Source organism: Panthera uncia, chromosome B4, assembly GCF_023721935.1.
Source record: "Panthera uncia isolate 11264 chromosome B4, Puncia_PCG_1.0, whole genome shotgun sequence".
In the NCBI taxonomy this organism is placed as follows: Eukaryota; Metazoa; Chordata; class Mammalia; order Carnivora; family Felidae; genus Panthera; species Panthera uncia.
The window spans coordinates 110,139,588-110,166,884 of NC_064809.1; the positions used below are offsets into that span (position 1 = coordinate 110,139,588).

The 27,297-nt window shown below is 36.4% G+C and overlaps 1 protein-coding gene and 1 long non-coding RNA gene across 2 annotated transcripts in view; one reads left to right on the plus strand and one right to left on the minus strand.

Moving 5' to 3' along the window:
* The first annotated feature begins 705 nt into the window (after positions 1–705).
* Positions 706–26,947, plus strand: LOC125919403 (uncharacterized). The gene is made up of 2 exons (XR_007456764.1): positions 706–835; positions 26,682–26,947. It is a non-coding gene; the product is annotated as an uncharacterized LOC125919403 (long non-coding RNA).
* Positions 5,030–27,297, minus strand: part of EPYC (epiphycan) — a 37,519-nt gene continuing 15,251 nt past the window's right edge. The window contains exons 3-7 of the mRNA XM_049626075.1: positions 19,868–20,036; positions 14,679–14,837; positions 13,369–13,571; positions 11,955–12,050; positions 5,030–6,807 (exon numbers count right to left, since the gene is read on the minus strand). Of these exons, the coding sequence (XP_049482032.1) occupies positions 6,637–6,807; positions 11,955–12,050; positions 13,369–13,571; positions 14,679–14,837; positions 19,868–20,036 (798 nt within the window). The 3' untranslated portion in view covers positions 5,030–6,636. The remainder of the gene's footprint in view (positions 6,808–11,954; positions 12,051–13,368; positions 13,572–14,678; positions 14,838–19,867; positions 20,037–27,297) is intronic.

A 27,297-nucleotide genomic window follows, 5' to 3' on the forward strand; every position in this document is an offset into this window, starting at 1 on the left:
TGATTAAATAAATAGTACCAGGATGTATATTCGTGAGAACACAAATATGCCAGTTATGTCTTTTCATATGTCCCTCTATCTGTACCAGAAAACCCATTCGTTGGGAGCGTTTATAACATTACATTGAAAATATTTTGATTTAAATTATCATGAATATACTCTGAGTGATGCTATAAGGGTGGATGTATGTCATTATGCATTCATCCAAATCCATAGAATGGGCAATATCAAGACTGAACCCTAATGTGAACTATGGACTTTGGGTGATGATGATGTGTCACTGTAGGTTGAGCGGTTGAAAGGAAAGTACCATTCTGGTGAGGGATGTTGGTAACGGGGGAGGCTCTGCATGAGTGGGGAGGGGGGTATATGGGAAATCTCTGTATATGGGAGATCTTACACTCAATTCAAATGTGAACCTAAGCTGCTAAAAAACTTGAAATCTATTTAAAAAATGTGCTTGAATTTCAATTTACCGATTATTAGTCTCTGTAAACCTCAGATTCCTTACCCATACCCAGAAAACAGTTATAATACCTATTCCATAGGGTTGTGTTAATGATTACATAGGGCACTTCATTAAAACAGCTAGTGCAGGTACCCCATGAGCACTCAGTAGCTGTTAACTATCATTGTTGTCATACTAACTACTTGAGGATAAAGAAGTTGATTCAGTGTATGTAAAGATTAGTAACCCTGTGGGTAATGCCCAAATAGGTGTCCTTGCCCTGTGACTTTTTCTTGTTCCACTTTTCAGAAACATCAAGGAAATGCCCCGAGGCCTGATCCTAGAGAAAAACCATCTCAGAGTATATCCCTTTATTGCTTTCCTATGGTGAGTAGAATTGCGGAAAATGGAACGTTGCCCATTGGGAACCTGAGTCTATACAAGCCCCCAGTAAATGGCAAAAAAGTAAAAGGTGGAAGCGCCATGAAGCCTGCAGAGGTCATGTAGGCTTTCCTGGTTGAAAACGGAGAACAGTGTGGGGATTCTTGGATCAGGACTTCAGCCATTGCCGTGGGACCTGCAGGCTCCACAGGCTTCATTCAATTTTGTTTGCTCTGTGGTTTGCTGAGACTAGCCTGCTTGACTCAAAGTGCAGAATGCTGACACATTTAGCCTCCAGTGTCCCTTTCTGGATGTAGACCCAGACATTTGGCAGTTACTGTCCCTTTACTCTGCTTAATTCAAATTGGAATGGTGACACCCCAGATTTATTTTTCTGAGGACCTATGTGGTATATGATATTGGGTTTTAATTGGGAACTTTAGAAACTGACCATGGTGCCATAGTGGAATTCTCACCAATGTCTCGTTTCAAAACAGGTTAACTCAGATAATCAAGGACATTGTTTTTTGTACAATTGTTCCACGGTGACGTATACATTTCATATTAATTCCCCTTATTAAAGAACATTAATGTGGTATTGTTCTTGCCCCATCCTTCCTCTTCTTAAGAGAAGCAGAAAATTATGATTTATGAGTTTTAGTTTTATCAAAAGATTGGCATTGTAATTCTGGCTGTTCATGTAGTGGTAAATCACCCAAGAAAATTATTGCCTGAGTATGGTAAACACAGCTTTCAGAAATGCAACTAAGGAATTTTTTAAGACATCTTTTAATGGCCCATGTTCTTTAAATACTGTAATATGAGGTGTTCTAATTCATCATGAAAATATAACACACTTGCCATGGTTTAGTATGTTGTATTAGTTTCCTACTGCTGAGTAACAAATTCTCACAAACTCACTGAAACAATGTACACTTGTTACTTCAGACTTTTCGGGTGTTAGTTGGGTCCTCTGCTCAGGGTCTCACCAGGCTATGGTCAAGGCACTTGTCTGGCTTGGTTCTTATCTGGAGGCTCCATTTGGGAAAATGTTATTGGCAGAATCTGTTGTGGGTATACAAATTAGGACCCTGCCTTTAGGACCCTCCAGCTGTCTGTTGGCTGGAGGATGCCCTGAGGTTTGGAGGCCACCCACAAGTCCTAGGGGTCAACAGCCATTCCTAGAGACCATTCTCACTTCTTTGCCATGGGAAGGCCTAGGCTCAATATGGCTACTCACTCCAATCAAGTCAGCAAGGCAGATCTCCCTGGTGCTTCCTAGCACAATGAATACACACACACGTACATATGTATCATAGCATGGGCTTGACATTGACATTTGTGACATCCATCATCTTTGTTATACTCTATTGGTTAGAAGCAAGACCCCATGTCTTACCAGCATTCAAGAGGAAAAGGTTCCACAAAGGCACGGATACCAAGAGGTGGGAAGTTAATTGGGGGATTACCTTAGAGTTTGTTCATCACATATACCAAGTAAATTTAGTAAAATATGTACTTCTTGGTAGCTAGTTATGATTTTATTTGGGAGACTTAATGACATTTTACATTTTGAAATTCCACTGAGTGCCACATGACAGCATAGGTTACACTAGGCTTTATGTACGCGAGACAGCATATTTTTAAGTTGAAATCACACTGCTTAGTGTTGTTTTTTGTGCATTTGTGTGAATTGAAAATGATGAATTCAAACACTTGATGGCAGTAGTTACTCATTCAAAATTCGGTCAGCGAAAGCCCTGGTATACAAAACAAGCTATGAGAAGATAGGTACTTCATTTTTATATTTATCACGAACACTATATTTAAACTATTCCAGTTTGCCAATATGAGTTACTAGATTTTAGCATTTTTTCAATTGGCTTTCAGAAAGCAAACCTCAGTTAATTAAACGTATAAAAAATTCTGTAGCTAGAAGTTGGATATACCTGATACATTTGGTCAGATAAATAAAATTCAACAAATATTTTTTAGATCCGTCTTTGTAACCAATTAAGTTCTATGGTAAATGAAAAAGAAAAATAAATGGAACATATTTTATGCACTCTCAAGAACTTGCTTTTTGCCACTCTGAAGGTATCCATGCACAGGAAGTTGAAACCACAAGGGGAGGCGCCATCTATTGGTCTTACAGGCTAAATGCAAAGTATTAAGACCAGCTTTCAAAGTGGGTGATGGGCATTGAGGGCACCTGTTGGGATGAGCACTGGGTGTCGTATGGAAACCAATTTGACAATAAATTTCATATTAAAAAATAGTGAGATGCAAATTACTCATTGCTTTCCCTTGATAATTTGGGAAGTTTGGGGATAGTTGGCATATTGTGAGGCCTATTGTGCATCAACGAATAACATTGTGGTGCTTTTCTACTTATGACTCCTGGTGTCATTTAAGTAAATTATGAAGAGAAAGTTAACTTTGTAACGAGATAACTACAAAGACAGTTTCTGCAGAATTAAAGAGAAGTAAGGATGGGAATTTTGTACTGGTAATAGTACTATGTGTAGGTATTATTTGTTATCATGCTTTGAAAATATTACTAATCTTTTATTCACTCAAGATTTTCAGAGAATTAACCTGACATACTGTAGTCATGACATCTGAAAAACATGTGTAGTCAGTAATGATTAATTAGGAATTATTAGCATGAAAATGTTTGTTTATAAATAAGTTTAAAGTATGCTGTATTGTGGGGCAACAGAATGAAGTGCCCCCCCCCCGAAAAATGACCTGTAATAATCGAGAAAAATAAACCTGTGTAGCAATTGAATAAAGAAAAGAAAGTTTATTAAAAACCACAGCATTTAATCAGGGGCCAGTTTTAGAATTAAAGCTTTCAATGAAGAATGTGATGTGTTGGAACTGGCCACTGAAAAATAGGATGCATTTACAAGGAATGCTAAAATGTTATCATCATATTGCATATTCCATATGAAATAAGGAAACATATAATCCATGCTAGATTCATTACTGCATATTTATTATCATTATTATCATTATCTTGCTTTGTTTTATATTAAAAGAATGAAGACATTTTTATAGGTCTCTAAAACCATTATGGGACTTTGGCAACTGTGAAATCCTTAGCTGAGAGCCTAGTTGGTTCATGTAGGATTTCTGACCTGTATAAACTGTGAGATAGTAAGATGCTAATTTTGTGCCAATTTTTTAAAGCAATAATAGAAAACGAATATAGAGTTGGAAAGTTAGAATTCTACTTTTAGTCTGATTCAGAATCATGTATTGGAGTGTGTCTAAAAAGTCCAAACAAAAGCTCAATTAATTTCTAAATATCAGTGTTTTATAATGATGGCTTGATGGTTATTCTTTTCTAAGGTTTACAACTTGGGGTATACAAATTATGATTCACAGGGTGCATGATTAATTTTACCCCATATGTCTCAAGCAAATTAATATATTTTTTAAATTATTACAGACATATTGGTATTTATACTTTTAAACTGAAACAAAGAAATGCTTACGCATCTACAGTGGAGAAACATAACAATTCTTTTTAATTGCTGAACTACAGAAGTTCTGGATTTAGCTATACTGTCTATAAATAATGGCATATGATGGATGGTATGAAATAATGAGAAAAATTTCAGAAAATATAGACGAAGAAATATATTTGCCTGAAAGAGATAGTTGAAAATAAAAATATATACTTTAAGTTTTTATTTATTTTTTATTTTAAAAATTTTAATGTTTATTTTTGAGAGAGAGAGAGAGAGAAAGAGCGTGAGCGGGAGAGGGGCACAGAGAGAGGGAGACACAGAATCCGAAGCAGGCTCCAGGCTCCAGTTTCTGGGCTGTAAGCACAGAGCTCGACCCCATGAACCATGAACTCATGAACCAGGAGATCATGACCTGAGCCGAAGTCAGACACTTAACCTACTGAGCCACGCAGGCGCCCCAATATATTGTATGTTTTTAATTATTAAAGGTGTACTATTGCCAATTGTCTCTTTCTTTACTTTAATATATTAATTCAGAAATAGTTACGCAAGGGCGCCTGGGTGGCTCAGTCTGTTAAGTGGCCGACTTCAGCTCAGGTCATGATCTCACAGTTCGTGGGTTCGAGCTCTGTGTTGGGCTCTGTGCTAACAGCTCAGAGCCTGGAGCCTACTTTTCAGATTCTGTGTCTCCCTCTCTCTCTACCCCTGCCCCATTCACACTCTGTCTCTCTCTCTCTGTCTCAAAAATCAAATAAAAAAAAAACAACATAAGAAACAGATTATGCAATGATGAAGAAGTTTGATATTAAAACATTTTCATGAGGTATAGAGAATTGTGCACTCTCCCACACTGTTGGTGAAAGTATAAATGGGTACAACATCTTTGAAGGCCAATCTAGTAATATTTATTAACATTTAAAATAATATGCTCTTCAACCCAGAATTCCACTTCTATGGCTTTATCCACAGATGTACTCTCACATGTACACAAAATTATTTTTGTTTACATAAGGCTAGTCCTTCCAATTTTAGTGTAAATAAAAGAACATAAAATGTATGCTCATGTAATGGGCTGATACGTGCTTTTCAGAATCAGTAGAGCTGTATGTGCTGATATGGAAAAATCATCGAGAAATATTTTTAAGTGAAAGAAGCAAGGTTTAGAATAGTGATTATTGTAGTTAAAAATCCATGTTTACATGTATAGATGCATATATTATGGTGATATATATGTGTGTGTGGCACCTGAACATGTATATTTGTAATAAAGAGGAGTAACTGCTTATGTACAAGTTTTTGTTTCTTACGGAAACTTTCACAAAAGTGTCAAGAAACGATTGCCTAGTTTGTTCTTGGGAGTGGAACTTGAGGTTTGCAGCTGCAAGGAAAATCACCTTTCATTGTATATTCTTTTGTCATCTTTCACTTTTTAACCATGTGCCTGTATTATGATCATACATTTCAGAAAGATCAACTTACCTTAGAAAGCATTCCTTAGCTTCTTCCCTAATGTAGCTCTCATATCATCCATTGTCTGTTTTCTAGTTTATAAGCTTTCTTTTGTTCACAGGCATAAAGATATACCAACAGAATGATTCGATAGTTATCTAGTTGTGTTCAAGGGATGAGACAAGCCTAAAGTCTTCCTACTACACCACCATCTTATGAGATATGACAACAAATTTCCATTAAGCAAGGTTCTAAGATGAGTTGATAGATCTTTAAGGTGATAAAACATTATTATTCAACAACCAAAGCCATGTGTTTTTTTGTTGTTGTTGGATATGATTATTTGTATGTTGCATTATAATGAATATTTGCCCACAAGGCCATTGTAGATTTCAAATACTTTTATTCTCTCTTTGATTTTCTTTAATAAATTTGGAAACAGAAACATGCTTTAGTGGGAAAAAAAAGGAAAAGGAAAGTTTAATTAAAAAATCTAAATCTTGACAATACACCTAAAGTGCTCATTTAAAATTTTTTCTTTATTATGTACTTAACTTGAAACTATATGGGACAGAAATCCTTAAAGCCTGCAAGTTACATGTGATTTTCAAGAATATCTGCGAAATAGATACATATATTTTTTTTTATCATTTGGTTTCACTCTTTCTGTACATCATTTGTTTTTATCCTTGACTTATCTGGTGTTTGCTTAAATTGATAAACTGTCATCATATCTTAAAACTTTTAGTTGTATTTTGTGAAATTATATCATTTTTCAGAACACTATTTGAAAGTATCATGCTGAGCTTTTGTTTCCGAAGAGAGCAGTAAGAATTGTTTCGTTATAGCGGGCATCATAATGCTAACCATTATCCGCAATTAGACAAGACTCCCAATAGGCAAACGAGGTAGGCACATGTACGCTTGAGGAGTTTTGCTGAGATTGATAGGGTTTCCATCCAATCGAATATCCTCTAGCGCCTTACGGATATAAGTCAAATTTTTAACGTTGCAGAAAGTATCTTCATGCATCTCCAAAATGTTGTTATTCTAAAAGAGATGATAATAAATTATAGGACAAAATATAACATATGCCTAGTATTGATTAATAACATAGTGCATTTTGCCTCACCCCCATTTTTATTCTTTTGTTCTTTCTCTTATCCAAAAATGCATGTTAGGAATCATTATGCATTGAACACTTTCTAGGCAGTGGGGATTAAATCATTGAAGCACAAAGTAGACATGTGCTTGCCCTAATGGAGCTTACATTTCAGTAATAGAAATGTAAAATAAGAAAGTGAGAAAACAAATTTAAAGAAAATGTTATTTCTAAAAATGATGAGTAGGGAAAAGGAAGGGTGGTCACTGTGGAAAGTTATCTTAAGAGGTAGCAATGGAGCTGAGAATGGAAAGAGCCAAGGTAGGAATATTGCAGGGAGAGAGAACACCATGTTCAATCTGAGTAATTACCATGGAATGTTCAAGAATGGGAAAAAAGTCAAAATGGCTGAAGTCAATAAAGTGAGGGAGAGAGTGAGCAAATCTTAGGGACATAAGCAGGGCCCAGAAATATGTATTTAAAAATAGCTTTATTGGATATATTTTACATAACATAAAATTCATTCACTTTAAGTGTGTGGTTCAGTGTTGTTTTTTTGTTTTGTTTTGTTTTAATTTTTTTAACGTTTATTTATTTTTGAGACAGAGAGAGACAGAGCATGAATGGGGGAGGGTCAGAGAGAGGAAGACACAGAATCTGAAACAGGCTCCAGGCTCTGAGCTGTCAGCACAGAGCCCGACGCGGGGCTCGAACTCACGGACCGTGAGATCATGACCTGAGCCGAAGTCAGCTGTTTAACCGACTGAGCCACCCAGGCGCCCCAGTTCAGTGGTTTTTAAGATAGTCACGGAGTTATACAACCATCACCATAATTTAATTTAGAACACTTTAAACATCCCCCCAAATCCCACAGATGTTAGCAATTACTTCCCCCACCCCCCCCCCCCCCCACCATTTTTCTCTATCTCTAGCCCCTGATGACTTCTAATCTACTTTTTGTTTTTATGGATGTTCCTACTTTGATATTTTATGTAAATTAAATCACGTAGCATCTTCTGTGACTGGGTTCTCTCATTTCCAATTGTATTTTTAAGGTTTATGTATTTTGTACCGTGTATCGACACTTGTTTATTGCCTGATAATATTCCACTGTGTGGACATAACCACAGTTTTACCAATTCATCAGCTACAGAAATTTGGATTGTTTATACTTTTGGCTTTTATGAATAATGCTTCTATGAATATTTGCCTACAAGTTTTGTGCTCACAGATGTTTTCAGTTCTCCTGGATATATGCCTGGGAGTTGAACTGTGGGTCATACAGTAACTCTATGTTTAACATTTCAAGGAGGTATTGGACTGTTTTCCAAAGTAGCTGCACCATTTTAGATTCCCACCAACAATGTATGAGTGTTCCAATTTTCTCTGCATCCTAACCAACACTTGCAATTATCTGTCTTTTTTATTTTAGCTGACCAAGTGGATGTCAAGTGGTACCTCATTGTGGTTGAGTTCATTGCTAGTGTATTGAGCAATTGATATTTTATATTGATTTCATCACCTGCCACGTTGCTGAACTCATTTAAGTTCAAATGGTTTAGTGGATTACTTTGACTTTCTGTATAAAAGATCTACGGATCAATTTGGGGATTATTTCCATCTTAATATTAAGTCTTCCAAACAATGAATATGGGCTATCTTTCCTTCATTTAGATCTATTTTTCCTCAGATAAAATTACATACATTGAAGGTATACAGCATAATGTTTTGATACATGTATACATGGTGAAATGATTACCACAATCAAGCTAATTAACGTTTCCATCACCTCATATGGTTACCTTTATGTGTGTTTCTGGTAAGAACACTTAAGATCCACTACTGTCAACAAGTTTCAAGTACACAGTATAGTATTCTTAACTATAGTCACCATGCTGTATTACATTATATCTCCAGAACTTAATACATTCTGAATAACTAAAACTTTTTATTCTTTGACTAACATGTTCCCATATCCCCCAGCTCCCAAGCCCTGGCAACCACCATTCTACTCTCTTCTTTGAAGTTAGACTTTTTTAGATTCTACATGTGACGTCTTATAATATGTGTCTTTCTGTGTCTGACTTATTTCCCTCAGCATAATGTTCTCACCCATGTTGTTGTAAATGGCAGATTTTTTTTTCTTTTTTGAATTTTTTCTTTTTTTTTTTTTTAAGTGTATTTATTTATTTATTTTGAGAGAAAGAGAGAGTGAGCTGGAGGGACAGAGAGAGAGAGAGAGAAAGAGAGAGAATCCCAAGCAGGCTGAGCACTGTTAGCACAGAGTCCGATGCAGGGCTCAAACTCATGAACCGTGAGATCATGACCTGAGCCAAAATCAAGTTGGAGGCTTCACCGACTGAGCCACCCAGGTGCCTGGTGAATTTTTTTTCTTTTTTAAAGAATTAATAATTACCCATTGTATACATATACCAAAATTTCTTTATCCATTCGTCCATTGAGAGACACCTAGGTTGCTTCCATATCTTGACAATTGTTAATAATGCTGCAGTGACCTTGAAAGTGCAGATACCTCTTCGAGATACTGATTTAGTTTCCCTTGAATATATATCTGGAAATGGGATTGCTGGATCATATGGTAGTTCTGTTTAACTTTTTGAAGAACCTCCATACCATTTTCTAGAATGCCTGTACCCCTACATTTGCACCAATGGCAGACAAGGGTTCCCTTTTTTCCACATCCTTGTCAACACTTGTTATCTTTGGTCTTTTTGATAATAGCCATTCAACGAGGTGACATTTCACTGTGGCTTTGATTTGCATTTCCCTTATGATTAGTGATGTTGAGCATCTTTGCATATACCTGTTGGCTATTTGTATGTTTCCTTTTAAGAAATGCCTATTTAGGTACTTGGCCAATATAGTCGATATTTTATTGAGTTGTTTGAGTTGTGCATATATTTTGGATACTAACCCCTTATCAGATGTATAGTTTGTAGATATCTTCTTTCATTCTATAGATCATCTCCTCTCTCTGTTGATTATTTCCTTTGCTGTGCAGAAGTCTTTCAACAATATGTGTTCCATCTATATATCTTGTACTTTTTGTGTGAAAATTATTCTTAGGTGCTTTATTATTTTGTGACTAATATAAAATGGAATTGTTTTCTTAATTTCATTTTCAAATTGTTCATTTATAGTGTATACATATACAATTAATATTTGTATATTGATTTGGTTACCTGCTACCTTGCTTAAATCATTTATTGGATTTCTTTTTTAACTCATTGTTAATTAAGGAAAATGTTAAATGTCCACATATTTGTAAATTTTCCCGATTTCCTTTGTTATTGATTTCTATTTTAATTCCATTATACTCAGATGTACTTTGCATAATTTCAATTCTTTTCAATTTGTTGTGGCCAGTTTTGTGGCCTACCATATGATCTATCCTGGGAAATGTTCGTTGAACACTTGAGAACGATGTGTATTTTGCTGTTGTTGGGTAGAATGTTCTGTAGGTGACTGTTAAGTCTGGTTGATTTATAGATCAACCAGATGCTGCTAAGATCTTCTTGAACTGTTTCCTAGTTGATCTTATGACAGGCATTCTACCCATTATTAAAAGTGAAGTATTGAAGATCCAACTTCTTGTTGAATTGTCTATTTCTACCTTCACTTCTATTCATGCTTCACACAATTTGAGGCATACTGTTTATAATCGTTATTATAATAACGTAATAATGATTAATAATTATATATAGGAATATATAATTATACATTGTTAGGTGCATATATGTTGATAATCATTTTATCATTCTGTTGAATTGACCCTCTTCTCATTACAAAGTGTCCATCAGGAATAACAGATTTAGTGCTATGTGCTATACTATTTTCTTTGATAGGTAATAGGTACCTGCTGTTAATAATAATTGTGCCTCACATGTAAGAACTTACCGTGTTCCTATAACTGTGGTGCAGGGAGGTTCGGCTATTTTATCCAATCTTTAGATAGTGTTGGGAGTAGAATTTCATCCTGGGGAATCTGCTTTTGCCAGAGCCTTCATTCTTAATTACTATATCTATATCTATATCTATATCTATATCTATATCTATATATTTGGCAAACATTTGAAATGAGTCAAAATTGGAGATTTTTATATAAGCATTAAAAATAAATACAAATTGAAAACAATGTAAATTAAAATAGCTAGGCGTGCGTAGGTGGCTCTCTTCAAGCATCTGACTTCAGCTCAGGTCAAGATCTCGTGGTTCGTGGGTTTGAGCCTCGCATTGGGCTCTACCCTGGTAGTGTGAAACCTGCTTTGGATTCTCTCTCTCCCTGTCTCTCTGTCTCTTCCCCACTTGCATCCTCTGTCTCTCAAAAAAAAAAAAAAAAACTTAAAGAAAAACAGCTATATACTGCATGTTGATAAGGTGGTCATGAGAAGAGAAATGTTTTAAAGGGTGCACTTAATGATGCCCTTTTAAACCTTAGAGTAGGGTATGTGAAGCCAATTACTTTTTATTTTTTAATGTCATATTGTATATACAAATCCATTGTGTTTGCAACATCAGAGACCCATTTACTTTGTAGGGTCAGTATTATCACAGACAACAGTAATAATCTCTTAATGCAGAGAGATGGAAGTCTGTCATCCCTCAGCAGATAGGAATGTCCTAGGATTGAATTTAATTCAATACATAAAACCTAAAATCAAAAGCTAAAATTGACATTTTTTTCCTCCTGAAAGCCAGAAATTAAATTAAAAATTTCTTTCCGCCTTTTTCTCTTCCATTTCCAATTCTCACACATTTCTTCGGGAGATAAAGGTTTTGATTTTTTTTTTTCAAAAGTAATTTCATGTGCCAGAAAGGTGTATTAGGATTTAATAAAGACTGAAAATCTTTAGAGACTATGGTTATCAGAAATAAATCAGTATAGACAGAAGCATGAATATACAAAGACCTTGCACTCAGATAGAGAGTGAGAGAGTGAATAAAGGGAGAAGAAGAAGAAAAATGGTGACTGTGTGTCAACAGGACATTATAAACAGTTTTTGCATCCCAGCTTCCTCTTCTTTGCTTTTGTTTCCATGGAGCTATTGAGCGTACCTTACTAGTAGAAGCTTACCTGGAGGTGAAGGGCCCGTAGGTTTTCTGGGAGTGGCAGAGGGATGTGGTCCAAATTGTTATCGGTGAGGTAGAGATGATGGAGATCATACATATCCTGTAAACATTCCAAATGTAGGGACTTAGTGGAAATTAGCGGTGCCACAGTTGTATTTTCCATTCCCTGTTCTTTCAACTACTTGTAAAATGCCCGTCCAGGTCTTGTTTTGCAAGGGTGAAGCAGATTAGTTCTCTAGTTGCTAGACAATTCAAATGAGTTTTGTAAGAATTAACTGTAAGCATATCTTTCTTGATGAAAGCGTAAAGTGTTTCTGGATCTGTAGGAAGAACCTTGCTTTGTGCACTCTAACTTCTTCAGTTTAAGCAAGGCAGTGTCTTCCCATGGAAGATCTTCTGCAATAGGGTTTTGAAGGTTTGGGTAAGGCGTAGGAAGAAGGTCCTTTATTTTTTATGGATAGAGAAAAGAGTTTCTCTCCAACAATATCCTATTCTTTCTAGTTCAAATAACAGGCAAAGGGCAGCGTAACAAGATAAAAAACAAAAAACAAAAAACATTTAGACAATAAGAGGTCTACTCTAGCCAAATACTACAGAATAAACCGTGACTCACCATCACCCATGCCAACAAAAGCTGAATGGGGAGACTGAACTTTGACCCTTGGCAGACTACATACAATAAGGTGTCCTAACTCCAATGCCTACCAGGGTAATGTTATGGGAGAGCTAGTGGAGAAATGGAACTTTCGCCATTGCTTAGTGCTAATGGGTCCACACAGCTCTCTGTACTCTCCCTGGGAATAACATGGTGTCTCTTCAAATAGTATTTTAAATTTGTTTGTTTGGCATAGATTTAGAAGAGCAGCTTGAACAAAGAGAGGGTAAGAAAGCTGTATGGTGAGTGTTCTCATACTCTATGCTGTTATTCTAGCCTCAGACTTGCTTCTTTCATTTAGAAAATAAAATTTCTAAGATTAACTGAATCCATCCTTTTTACAAGGTGATTTAGAAGACTTCTCTATTAAACGCACCTCCCTCACCCTGCACAAGTAGTTATCCTTCAAGCCATGTAAAATATTCACCTTGAGCGGAGTTCCTGGGAAATACAAATTGTCTGGCTTACACCATTTCTAGGTGCGCCTTGTAGACTGGTGTTCCAGGGAGCCACCAACTCCTTATTCTCACTCTGCTTTCTGTTCTTGTTGTTTGACTAGCCTCAGAACTTACCAGAACACAATATTTCCCCAAAACTTGATAAGTAATACTTAGAGGTTTTGTTTGTTTTTTGTTTTGTTTTGTTTTTAGTAGTTAAAAGTCTCATAAAATTGAGACTTTCCTTATGGAAATAAAAAAGCTAGTCAATGACAGCAAATGAGGTGGAAAGATTAAAGTCTTCCATATCCAAACTTAAAACTCACTTTAAATGCTTCTTGCTTTATTCCTTTCCTCCCCAGCCTATTGTTGCTAATATCAATAAATGTCAAAGTGTTTGGCAATTCTGGGAGCTGCCTTATTTTGTTGTCACGCAGGACAAGCTCTCGGAGTTGAGGTAGCTTTCTGAATGCATCCTCATCAATCTCAGATATTAGATTTGACGTCAGATCAATTCTTTTTAAGTCATCTAGAAGGAAAAATGAAAGAAGTAGTTAAATAGTGTTGAATATGTTGTGCTCACATAAAAATATGAGTATAAATTAACAATGAATTTAATTATCAGTGGACAATTAATAAAATAATTATTTCTAACTACTTTACATACAAATTTAATTGCTTCCACCCAGTGCTATACATATTTTTTTATACACTTATAAGTAAGCATAACTTTAGGGGTGCCTGGGTGGCTCAGTTGGTTAAGCTGCAGCTTTGGCTCAGGTCATGATCTTGTGGTTTGTGAGTTCCAGTCCCGCGTCAGGCTCTGTACTGACAGCTCAGAGCCTGGATCCTGCTTTGGATTCTGTGTCTCACTCTCTCTTCCTGCCCCTCCCTGACTTGCACTCTGTCCTCTCTCTCTCTCTTTCAAAACTAAATAAACATTAAAAAATTAAAAAAAAAAAAAGAAAGCATAACTTTAACAAAAGTATTGACACATTATATTTAAGATAACTTGTGCTTTCCCTATATTCTTCATAAGCTTTGTCTAGATTTTACTATTTAAAAGGTTTTCCTCACTGATGCCAGATTGCTGTATTTTCTAATAGTCATAGATACATTAGCGTTAAAATACAAAGGCATTAAAAAGAAATTCTCAAATGATCAAACCACTTTATAAAGACACTTTATAAAACACTTTATAAAGTTTTGTAAAAACTTTTCTAAGTTGCCAAAATTATTAAGTCAGAATGTAGGCTTTTATGCATCAATCATAAAGCAACTGTGCTTTAATGGGAATCTATTCAAACAACCCAAATCCTAGTAAATGTATGACCATGACATTTTACTCAATGTCATAACATGATAATGAATTTTAGCCTATAAAATATACACACTTATGATTCTATTTCTTGAAAATAGCTCATTTGAAAATATCAACTATATAGTTTCATAATGACCTTTAATTCTTCATCATTTTTAATATAATTAAAAATACCTTCAAATATTTAAATAAGGAAAGAGTTGTTTATGGACCAATTTTCATATCCAAGGTTCATTTTTAGTACCAACATTTTATAGTGCAAAAATTTTGGAAAAGTCTGTAAAGAAGAAATGGTATTAATGCTGTCATCCATACTTAGGCTTGCAAAATCGTTTTTGTTGATCTTTTTAATTCTGTTGAAGCGGGAATAGAAATAAGCGGTGTTCTTGGGCAGCGGTGGAATAGCATCAAGTTCATGGTCATCACAGTATACGGTGGTACTTATACATGTACACAGAAGGCAGGTTGGAAAGTCTACAAGGTAGAGGCAAATAATTATGTGTCAGTAACAAAAGCAATTTCCAAGAAATAATGTGATTAGATGTTTGTTAAATAATAGTAGGGTCTCATATAGACTACCCTGGGATATTTCATATTTTATCACATAGTTTTCTATAAATAGAAATTAAAGTCAAACGTACCAAGGAAAGCTGCCATGACAATTAGTATATTCTTTGTAATGTTGTAAATTTTATTTCAAATTACTGAGTGGATAAAGTGTGGTTGTTGCTTTTATGCTTATTAGAAATTCTCTTTTCGAATGTAAATAGTAAGACTGGTTTTCATAAAGTTAAAACATCACACATAATATTTTTATTAAGTCTTTGGTTTAATAATTAAACACCTCACTGAAACAAAATCTGCTTCAAGAAAAATGACAGAGTAATGATCATTAATATTAATTCATTCAATATATTTATTGAATTCTTTCTATGTAAATGACACTATGCTAGCTGGTGAAATAGTGAGGAGCACGAGGAGACACAGTTCTATTTTATGATCTTCTATGTAAGATCATATATGTTTAATTTCCCTGCTGAAAACTTTCTGCTGGATACTTAACGTTTCCCTCTATTGTGTGCGTATCTGCATGTTTTTATTTGTAGAGTGCTCTACTACTCCTTAGAATGTTAGCTATGTGGTAAGAATATAATGTAGTCATTTGAAGTATTGGCTTAGGATGTTAATCACACAAATAAATAAAATGGTAACTGTGAAAAATGTCATGAAATATATGAGCATAAAATAGGGGAATCTGACTCAGTCTGACAGTCATGGTTCTCTGAGGAGGTGATAACTGAGTTGAGATCTGCAAGAACAGAAGGAGTTAACCATGCAAGTGGGAGGAAAGACTACCCAGGCAGAGGAAGCAGCATTTGCAAAGGACCTTCACTTTGGAGGGACTAAAAGATGGTCCATGTGTCTATAGCACAGACAGCATTGAAATGTATGGGGCAGACCATGCAGAAGCTTTATAGGCTGTGCTATTACAGGTTTTGTTCTTTATCCTAAGGATGGGCAAGTTATTACATGATCAGATTGGCACAGATTAAGAAAACACTCTGCTTGAAGTTGTCATAGAAGACTGAGGGAGGGCAAGTGGACAGAGTGGAGATGACTTGCTGTCTAGATAAAAGATGATAGTTGCTTGGTTGGGGTCATGGTGACATGTTGAAAAGGCAACATATCCAAAAGGTATTTGTGAAGCTGCGTTATGTCTCAACATATTGATCTATATTTCTCTATCACATGTGCACACACACACACACACACACACACACACATACCTACTTCACTCTCTGTTTAGTGGTCATGTAGAGGACAGTGAGCTTCAAAGGAAGATAGAAATGCAATGACCAGAAGGAAAGGAGCAAGATAAGATGGGGAGATATTATGGAGGCCAAATGGAGAGAGAGAGTTTAAAGGAAAAGGGAATAGAAAACATTCTAAAGCTGCTGAGATGTCAGGTAATTTAAGGACTGAAAATGTCTTTTGGGTTAGTTACTGCGGTGGTTATATACAACTTCAGTAAGAGCTACAGAGTGATGGGGCTAGAAGCCAGATTAACAGCCAATTGAGGAGGGAGTTGAGGGTGAAGAAGTAGTTACAGCAGATATAGACAATGCTAGTGAGATGTTTAACTGTGAAGGAGGAAAGAGAGATGGTGATAAGTATAAGCAAATATATATGCCGTGTGTAAATTGACTGAAGCAGGAGAAATTTGTAGAAAGAGATCCAAAGTAGAATTTGAAGATCAAAAGGATCCTGAGAGGGCGGTAAGACATGGACTCAAAGCCACAGTGGGCAAGATCGCATCCTGTATTTGAGAGGACAGACAGTCTATCTGTTGTGAAAGGAGGACAGGGAGATAAGGTGCGTGCATGTCCATGTAGGTAAAGATTACATCTCAAAACAGAAAGACCAAGAGCTGCTCACCAGAAGATTGCATTTTCTCTGTTGAGCAAGAGGCTTGGCTCTCTGATGAGCTTGAAGAAAAAAGGGAGGAGGAGGAGAAGGGTGGTTAAGATGTGAGATGAATGGAGAATGTGAAATAGCCATGAGCGAAACTAGACGAAAGTGATGGGAAGAGCTTCCTTGCAATCGCTCAGTGATCAGTTCATCCCAGTTTAGCTGGGACTTTCCTGGTGTTAGCCTTGAAACCCCCCCACTATGGGACGCCTCACTCCCAGGAAGACCCGGACATTTGGTTGCCTTCGCGGAGGGATCTACTTGTGGTTTGTGATCAAGAATTATTAGTGCACCTACTAAGGTCTTATTGTTATCATTAAGTAGGGAAATTATTTACAATAACAGCTCTGGGAATGAAAACTATTTTAGGAATGGAAATCTAGGAAAGAAAATTTAAGGGGAACTATAAAATATTGAACACTTGCTAATTTTCAATTCATTATAAATTAATATTTACCACATATATATCTTTTTAAAATAAGTATTTGATTCTTCTATATTTTCATTGCCTTGCTAATTTAGCAGTAATTGCTTAAGGTAATTTATATATATTCACACCAGTTACATTTTAATTCTAACTTTTCCACTCATAACCCAAGCCTATTTTATATGGCTTCAGAAAATTATTTTTAGAAATTTGTATTCATAGTAAAAAAAATGATATTTTGATTATTAATGCTCTAAATAGTTCCTGCCAAGCTATTTAGCTATGATGCATGTATAAGATTTAAATTTAATTTTAAAGTTTAGAATTTCTGGTGCTGATTTTTCTGTGGAAATTAAAATGTGAATTAAAATTTTAACTTCATCGCTTCTCAGCCTTTTGGCTAAGGTCAAGTGTAAAATTTTAACTTCATTACTCACCCTCAGACTACTTTGCAGATAACTTTTTTTTTTCTAAAGCCATAGATTTTTTTTTATGGGTTCAAACCTGACACTATTGAGCCATAATTTCAAAAACTAAACACAATTTTCAAAATCCAAAGCTTTAAAAGATTGGGCGTTATGTTTTTCTGTTGTTCCTGGCTTGGCTGAAAGACCTGAGTATAGGTAACAGTGCCAGATCGGTCAACTTCTGACGGATCTGAAATAACTTAAAAGTGAGTAATGTTCTATATATGTTTAATTTCCTGGCTGAAAACTTTCTGCTGGATACTTACGTTTCCCTCTGTCATGTGCGTATCTGCATGTTTTTATTTGTAGAGTGCTCTACTACTCCTTAGAATGTTAGCTATGTGGTAAGAATATAATGTATTCATTTGAAGTATTGGCTTAGGATATAGGGGTCGCTATTTGCATTTCAGCACAGCTAAGTACCACGGCCATGATCTTGCACAACTTTATCCTATGTTGGAGTTTTAGTTGTCCTATTTGTAAAGTGGAAATAATAATACTTAGTACAGAGTATCATTCTGACTCTTCAAAGGGTTAATATACATAAAATGTTTTAGCGGTTGGTGTATAGGCAGCATTTTACAAAAGACAATCTTTTACATCACTTACTGGTGAACAGTTAAAACCCGGCAGAGGCAGAGAGTAGGTTGGTGCCTACCAGGGGCTGGGGAGTTGTTGCTCAACACATGTAAATTTTCGCTTATGCAAAATAAGTCAGCTGTTGAGGTCTGCTGTACAACATAATGCCCATAGTTAGCAAACCTGTATTGTACACTGAAATATTTGTTGAGAATTTTAAAAAATAAGCTCTTTTATCAATAGTGGAGTAACGAGAATAACATTTATTATGTTACTGAGGGTCAGGCACTAAATTCATTCATTCAATTCTTACAACAACTCTATGAAGAAAGTTGTATTATTTGTTATCCCACATTTTGGATGAGGAAACTAAGGCAAAATATAGCGAATGTCTTGCTCAAGACTGTGTACCCAGCAAGTCCCAAAGCTGGGATTTGAATGTGCTCCCCTGCTTTCTCTCTCAGTATGTTCTGTACAGCCTTTTGTCATATTACCTATTACACATTATTGCCTCTCCATTTGTTTACACGTCTGTCTCTCTGTACTAGACAAAAATATCCACGAAATCAGCAGTCCATTTTAAGATAAGTTTCGTAGCTCCAGAAGTTTCAGTCCAGAGACACTCTCTGTACTAAATAAACCTTTGCAATGGGAACTCTGCTCATTTTTGTACACCCCCTCACTATGCCATTCTCTGTGTGTGAAACTATTCTGGTGTGAGTCCACTTGAGTGCCTCCAGGGGTGACACGGACGAATTCTAACAAGAAACATAGATCATAGAATCACATCTAGCCTCAGGAACTCCTAACGGCCGTGGCTTAGGTCACCCTCAGGCTGTACAAGATGGAGTTCAGGGCTATGGAATGCGTTCCTCTCTGCTGCTCCCTAGGACTGAGTGAGAGAAGAAGACTGTTCCAATAAGTACACAGACAAGAATCGGAACAGGCTTGCTTTAAACTCAGTGTGTGACACTAACAGCTGCGTGATCTCCGACAAGTTCCTACCATTTTTGAGCTATTAACAATGAAAAGATTAATCCTCACACCTTTACACTCAGGTGGTGGTAGTCAAGCGAGAGAATGTGAAATGCTGAGCCTTATGGCCCACAGGTAGTATGTGCCCAGTCAATGTAAAATATTAGTATTATTGCCGTCAACCCAATCAGCTGTCATTACCTTATCACCCTGAACTGCTGTGGCCTCATCTGTCAGACATCGATTCTCATCTTGCTAACAGTATACTCTTTGTTCTAGAAATGCATTCCACCACAAAGATTTTGAGTAACGATGCTAGGCCAATATTTTCGTCCCCAGATTTGGTTATTTGATCATTTCTATCATGCCAAAGCTTATTTAATTATCAAATTAATTATCAAAACTGCTTTTTATGAATTATTAAAACTCCTTTATATTTGAATGCAAAATACATATCTCCTGCCTCAAACCTAGCCTGTAGCAAAACTTTCTCTGTGAGTCATGTGGACTGCCTATGGCCTTAGAGCTTGACGGTGTTGCGGTATGACCAAGTGGACTTCATTCATATCAGCTTTGATGGACCTGACCTTCATTGGTGTGTGGGCCCAGAACCCCAGTGAACTCAGGCTCCTGTGGGGAAGAGCCATCGATAAGTCTAGGGGTGGACTCCTCCTCCTCTTCTTCAGCCTCCTCTGGCTGTGGGGGTGGGGTGAGAAGCTCTCTGTTCCCAGAAGGCATCACTGTGGCTATTTCAATCTGGAAAAGAAACAAAATTTCACCAGGAAGCCTCAATCCCCCGTGTGGTAGGGACACAAATTTTAAATGTATCCATTTTTTTTTTTTTTGCCACAAGAGGGCACTGGTGTTCTGAAGTTCAACACTACAGGACAGCTTGCCAGGGAGGGCACATGTGGTTCTAGTTATTGTTATTGTTGGGTTTAATTAATTTTGTTTCTCAAATCTTAGTAATAATTTCCAATGCCCATGTTTTTTTTTGGGGGGGGGGTGATTATCTTGCTCTTTAAAACATTCTTATATGATTATTTATTTTTTAAAAACCTCATTTATTGTTTTATAAATACATAGCATTGCAAGAATGCATTATTGTTGTGGAAGATTTAAATTAATCCAGGAGTGTGCAGAATAAAATCCCAAAGTCCCCTTCACCCTGAAACCCTGATTCCACTCTGCTTGAAGATAATCACTATTAAGAAATTAATGTGTATGCTCCGGTCCTTTTCATCCTTAGTTTCCTCGATTCAAACATTCTGTTTCTTTACAATTTACACTTCCAGTAGTTTTACTGAGAAGTATCCTTTCTACTAAAATGAAAAAAATATGTATGCATATATGAAAACGATATGATTTTATCATGTGCAATTTCTCATATACTTTCAATTTTAATTTGAGTAACAAGTATTACCAACAATATTTGGGTTTGTTAAAATTGGCCTTTGTGAGAGTTTTGACAATAGAAGGCATCTGTTAAAATTGAAAAAAAAATACTCAAATATTTTTTCAGAGATTATATTTTAGATTATACATGGTGTTCTTTTCTTGCATATTTTAGGTAATGAGTTACTACTGCTTTTAAGAACACTATTTGCATTTAGAATAACTGCTTACTCTCAAATCCCTCCCTGTGTCTCAACGTCTATTCCTTTGCATTACTTAATAAATATCTACCTTCCTGACAATCTTATAACCTTAGGCAGGAAATCTGCTCAAGATAGTTCATTGGCAACATGAAGGACACACTTTGGGAGTCTACTTTCCTGATGGCATCCAGAAATCTCAGATTCTCCTTTTACTACCCTTATCTGGCTGCTTGATTCTTCCCACCTTTCTTCTTTATTCACATTTATTAAATAAGCAAAAAAAAAAACCCACAAATTACCTTTTAATGTATTTAATGTCAAATGGTATGCACAATATTACTTTCATGTATGAAATAAGTATGTAATTAGACCAGATATTTTGGTATTTTAGATAGCTGTTTCAGGTAATCGTAATATACTTAAAATTAGATACATTTATTATTTAGTGTTATTTTTAATAAATTTGAATGCGTGGCTTCACAGATGAAAATTAAAATTACTCTTTTAAAGGAACACTAAACTTTTTTGTCAGTTCACACTTCTGAATTGTGTCTTTTTCTGTTTCTGGAGAGTCTGTCCCTTTCAGCCCTTCCTCCCTGTATTGTAGTGACTCTGCCAGTTTCCTGCCTATCCAAGCCCACTACATGGTATACTCTGAGTTACATATTTTACCTTTGTAATAGCGTAATAGATGATCAACAAGTACTTATTAAATATAAGCTTGCCTGTCCAAACTATATCTAATTCACAGCTTTATATTTAACTTTAGAGATTTTACTGATAAGAATCATGAATGTGTTAATGCCCACTTTAATGCATTTTAAAGCATGAAATCAAACCAAAAGCGTCTCATACTGTATTTGGTGCATTAGGAAGCCATACATGAAGATATTGTAACTCTTGGCCAGAAATCTCCACTTGAGAAGATTGGGCACACTTCCTTAAGCAGGGAGACATACGGTTTCCATCTGCAGGATCAGAATGAAGCAGATTTAGAAGGAATAGATCTGCAGAGACCAAAAGGAGGCTCCAGGAAGAGCGGAAATTGAGACAGATGTTTCATGGAATGGAGGCAGCCTAAAGGGAGAAACACATTCCAGACACGTCGCCTTGAATCTTTAGCTTTGTAGGAAAAATGTTTGCACATACTTTCTACAGATAATTGTTTTTCCACTGATTTGATGCGAAGCCGTAAGATCTCACTTGCCATCCAGTATAATGAGGCAAAAAACAGCTTTTGTGCTTATCAAAACCCGTTTTGTTCATGCTTACTTGCTAATAAAATGTGAACGTTGAACCATTTTGAAGACCAAGGGAAAGGAATGCCTTTTCAGTTCAGCAAAATTACAGAACTATAAACTCAAAGTGCTGTTCCTGGTAAGCTTTTTGCATTGCAGACCCATTTATTCTCACTATTGAATAGAAATGATTTAAGCTTCTGTCTTTTTCCCCCCTTTCTTTTAACAATTTTCATACTGCGATATGAAGTTGTGAGGCAATGCGTGCAAAGAAATGTGGCCAGGGAAGCACAGCCACCTGGCTCTCCATGTGGCTGACTTTTATGCTTATCCTGCAGAAACCTAAATTTGGGAATCAACACAAATAGCTAGAAAACATCCCTGCCCCTTTTTCTTAGGCTACAACTGGCAACACTCAAATGCAAATATAACTGAGCCTGTGATATAAATCTTCCTTCTTCCCGAATGTTCCTCCGTTGTTTTTCCTTTTACCTCCTTGTTTTACTCTGACCTGTTGTTTTTGTTTGTTTGTTTTTCTGTTTTGTTTTTTTTTTTTACTGAATTCTTTTGATCTGTTTATTATGTTTACCTGGATTTTACAAACACAATAAATACAAAGGGTCACTTCTGCACATGGCCTTGAACTTAGCGACCACTGTGCTTGCATATCTTTTTTTTTTTTTTAGGTTTATTTATTTATTTTGAGAGAGAGAGAGGGAGAAAGAGAGAATTCCCAACCAGGCTCCACACTGTCAGCACAGAGAGCCTGATGTGGGGCTTGAACCCACGACCTGTGAGAGCATGCTTTTCGCTGAAATCAAGAGGTGGACACTTAACCGACTGAGCCACTCAGGTGCCCCTATATCTTCTTGACATAACACCAGCAAGGCACGTCTCTGAGTTGACTGGGGTGCAGTAAGCTTTTTCTTTTTCTTTCTTTTTCTTTTTTTCTTTTTGAAAGAGAGAGAGCTCACACAAACTAGAGAGAAGGGCAGAGGGAGAGAGAGAGAGAGAGACAGAGAGAAGAGAGAGAGGGAATCTTAAGCAGGCTCCATGCTCCTCACAGAGCCAGACACAAGGCTTGATCCCACGACCCTGGAACTATGAACTGAGCTGAAATCAACAGTCAGATGCTCAACTAACTGAGCCACCCGGGCGCCCCTAAGCTATCCTCTTGTTTACCTGGCTTTAGAACTGTAGATAGTCGTGGTGGACATAAACTATCTACATAAAAGAGTACATCTGTACCAGAGATGAAAAATGCATAGCCCACAGGCAGTGACCTGGGTAGAGTGAAGTGTCAGCAGATGTCAGGTTAGAGCGATAACAGTGCCAAAAAGAGTCATCAGGCCTACCTTGGCCTCTGCACCTTTCACAGCCTTGACTCCATGTAAGCCCAATACAATCCCTGGGAAAAGGGGTCTGAAATAACTCGCAAGGGTCTTAGAGGAGGTCCCTGCCCCCTGGAGACATAAGGACTCACAGTGAAGAATGATTCAGTTACATTTCTTGTACCAGGTTATGTGTACTGAGACTTTTACCAGCAATATTTATCTCATTATCAATAATACTGCAAAAGATTTCAGACTTTCATTCTCCAATAATCAGAAGAGGTGCCCACAGAAAAATCTTCTAAAAGCACTCAGCACCATTTTAAGTGATAACATTTGGTTTTAAACAAATTTAATCAAATCCACTTGTCTCATCCAAAAGCACATCTAAATGACCTGGAGGAACATTGTTACCATTGAGTCTACTTAATGTATTTGTCTCAAGTTCATGGTAAAAATATGAAAAAAGAAGTGTGTTCGGAAACAATAGCCATACTTCTCTTCCTAATTGCCTCCTTTGCCAGGAACCCTGTCACTACAGACTCTTGCTGAACATGCTGCTTATACTTGTTTAGGATGATGGAGAGTCATTTGCTGCTGCTAAGCATGTGTTTCAACTAAAAAAACATAATGTGTGTGTGTGTGTGTGTGTGTGTGTGTGTTTTAATATTTTGATATCTTTTGATCTCAGCACTTAAACTGAACTTAAGTTTCCAAAGAAGAACTTAATGAAAATGTCACTGATGTGTGATGGAAAGAATGCTATGAAAGAATTCAGGATACTCAATTGATTCCTACCTTCATGAATGGATGAAAAGATCACTGAATGAAAGAGTGAATTATAAATGATGGAAGTTTTGCCAGTCTTTACGGTTACCTAATCAACCAGAATGAATGTCTATGCCAAATATTACATTTAAGTAATGATCATTATGTCCATTTTCCCTGTCAGTATTATTTTCTAAACATCTATCAATACCATTATTTTTTTTTTCTATGTCTACCATTATGGCCAGAATCTAAGTCGCTACCTGTCTTGCCAGGAATACAGCAATAGTCTACTTACAGGAAGTTGGCATCTCCTCCATTATATGTTCACTCTCTAATGAGAATAAGCTCTTTAAAAGACAGAACTGATCACTGCCAACCTCTGCTTAAAATCTTTAAATGGCATTTTATTGTTCTTAATAGCCACAAGAACAGTGGCCTTGCAGAAGCAAGGTAACATATTGGTTTGACTGGATGAACTTGACTCTGGCCTATCTGTGAGATCTTGGGTGAGGGACTTTGCCTCCTAAACCTCAGTTTCTCTACCTGTAAAATCCTGGTATTTATGGTATATAGTACAGCTGTGTTAGGATGAAAATGTTAATACACAGAGTAAGTGCCATGGAAATTTATTATTAATTGTATTTGCTATTTTTATTTTTGCTGTTTTTATTTTATGTTTGTTATTATTTTTTTAATTTTTAAAATGTTTTTATTTATTTTTGAGACAGAGAGAGACAGAGCATGAGCAGGGGTGGGACAGAGAGAGAGAGGGAGACACAGAATCCGAAGCCAGCTCCAGGCTCTGAGCTGTCAGCACAGAGCCCCACGCGGGGCTCAAACTCACGGACTGTGAGATCATGACCTGAGCTGAAGTCGGACGCTTAACCGACTGAGCCACCCAGGCGCCCCTTATGTTTGTTATTATTAATAAAATAAATTCAAAACTCTCTGCCTTACAAGGTCCTGCATGGCTTTGCCCTTCTAGCGTTGCCTTCTTCCATTTCATACAAACTCTGATCTTTTTTGGCATTGCCCATCTTTAATTTCTTATGCTCCTTTTTCTAGAAGACGTTTGCATGTGCTAGTTGTTCTGCTTGGTATTCCCTCCATCCCTTAGCTTCCCCCCCCCAATATTATTTTATTTTATTTTTTAACAGCTTTATTGACACTACAGTAAATCCTGAAAGACAAAGAAAGCAAAAGCATGTGCACACTGAGATCCCTGGTGACTCATCGATATTCACTTAAGAATGAAGATATAATTGTTCCTATTGCAATACAAAAAAATAATGCATATTTTAGTGTAAATACTGATAGGGTCAGGGAGAGGGTCGCAGTGAGGTCTCCATTCCAAGAAGTTATTTTAAATTGTTCTCATGATGTAAAACTGACCTTAAAAACGCACAAGAAGAAAAGACTGTTTCACTAAGGCTTTGAGAACAGCTTCCTGACTCTTGACTTTTTAGTGATAATAGTATAGCTAAAGAAAAAGTAAAATGAAGAGAGTGACAGCCTAAAAAAATCAAGTTCAGGAAAGAATGATTTGTTGTTGTGTCCAGCATTGTTTGGAGGAGAGAAATATTAAATTTGTTGGCCATAAGCAGCAGTCACTAAAGAGATCATCTCTGGTATGGAGAAGAGAAGTTTTACTGGATCTCATAATCTGCTAGATAAAAATAACTGGCATGGACTGAACATTCACTATATGTGAGAAACTGTTATGTTCTTCTAATTGATTCACATGTAATTATCAGAACAGCTCTTTGTAGAAGGTGCAGTAATTGTGCACATCTAATAGATTTGTAAACTGAGAATGGGAGATGGGAGGACTAAAATAAATTGTCTGAGGTCACACAAATAGTAAGACCAGGATTTCAATCTAATTAGTCCTGCCACAAGACTGCTTGATTTACTTAATTTTGAATCTGTATTCAGCCAAATAAGTTTCTGCTGAATAATTTTGTTTCTTAGGAAACTTCATTCTGAGAGAAAGGGGATCTGGATCAGGGAAGTGAGCCTTACCACTGGGAAATGGCTTCACCTTATACATTCATAAATGGACTATCTTGTAAAAATTTCAAGCCTCATATAGTTTTTGCTGGGCATCATTCATCAACCTACAATCTGATTTGATCATCATTGATTATGTTAGTCAGTTGCTGATCCTGAAGGCGAAAGACAATACCAAGGCCACGTTGCCCTGTGGGAGCTCTTGACAGTCATTCAATCCTCCCCTGAAATTGACAAGTGTGAGAAGCATCATATAATATCAATATAGGTGGATTGTAAAATTCAAGCAGCATTTATTGTAATTCTAACTTTTTTGAGAAATAGGTATTATGTCAGAATGAAGCTTTAGTCTGCTTAAACTTGATGGCTAAGACAATTCCATGCATTCACCACAGTTTCATTTTCCTCCTGGGCATTCAGCTAAAGTTCATTCTCTACTTTCCTTGAATCTAGATCGGGTCATGTGGTTCGTTCTAGCCAATTGAATGGGAAAAGAAGTAATGCACCACATCTGGTCCAAATTAGTGAAGCGCAAGTATACTTTCTCCATCTGTCAACAGAAGATACTAGTGTGACCTTGAAGTCCCAATGTGAAGATGGTGAAGTTCTAGCATGAAGGAAGTTTGAATCCCTAAGTAACTACTTGGAGGACAGTAAACCTATTGACCTGCATTGGACAGTCATGTCAGCAAGATATAAATTTTTATTGTGTAAAGCCACTGGGATTTTGGAGTTGTTTGTTACAGCTGCTAATGTAACTTGCCTTAGCATAGATCTTTTAAATTTTTGTTTTCTTACCCATATCTTAATCATACTGAGGGAACAATTTTTAATATTGTTATGGGTTGATTTACCTGGCACAGATCACTGAAATTCAAAAACATAAATGCATTTTGTGTGTGTGTGCCACTCAATCCTCTCTGATTTCTTTCTTACAAACAACTGTTCTTTGATTTTGCTTATTTGGTGGAATACTTACTGAAATGGTATACTACCACATTTGAGTGAATTCACAATTATTTCAATTCACTTATTTTTAAAGCTCAGTATTTTATTAACTAGATTAAAT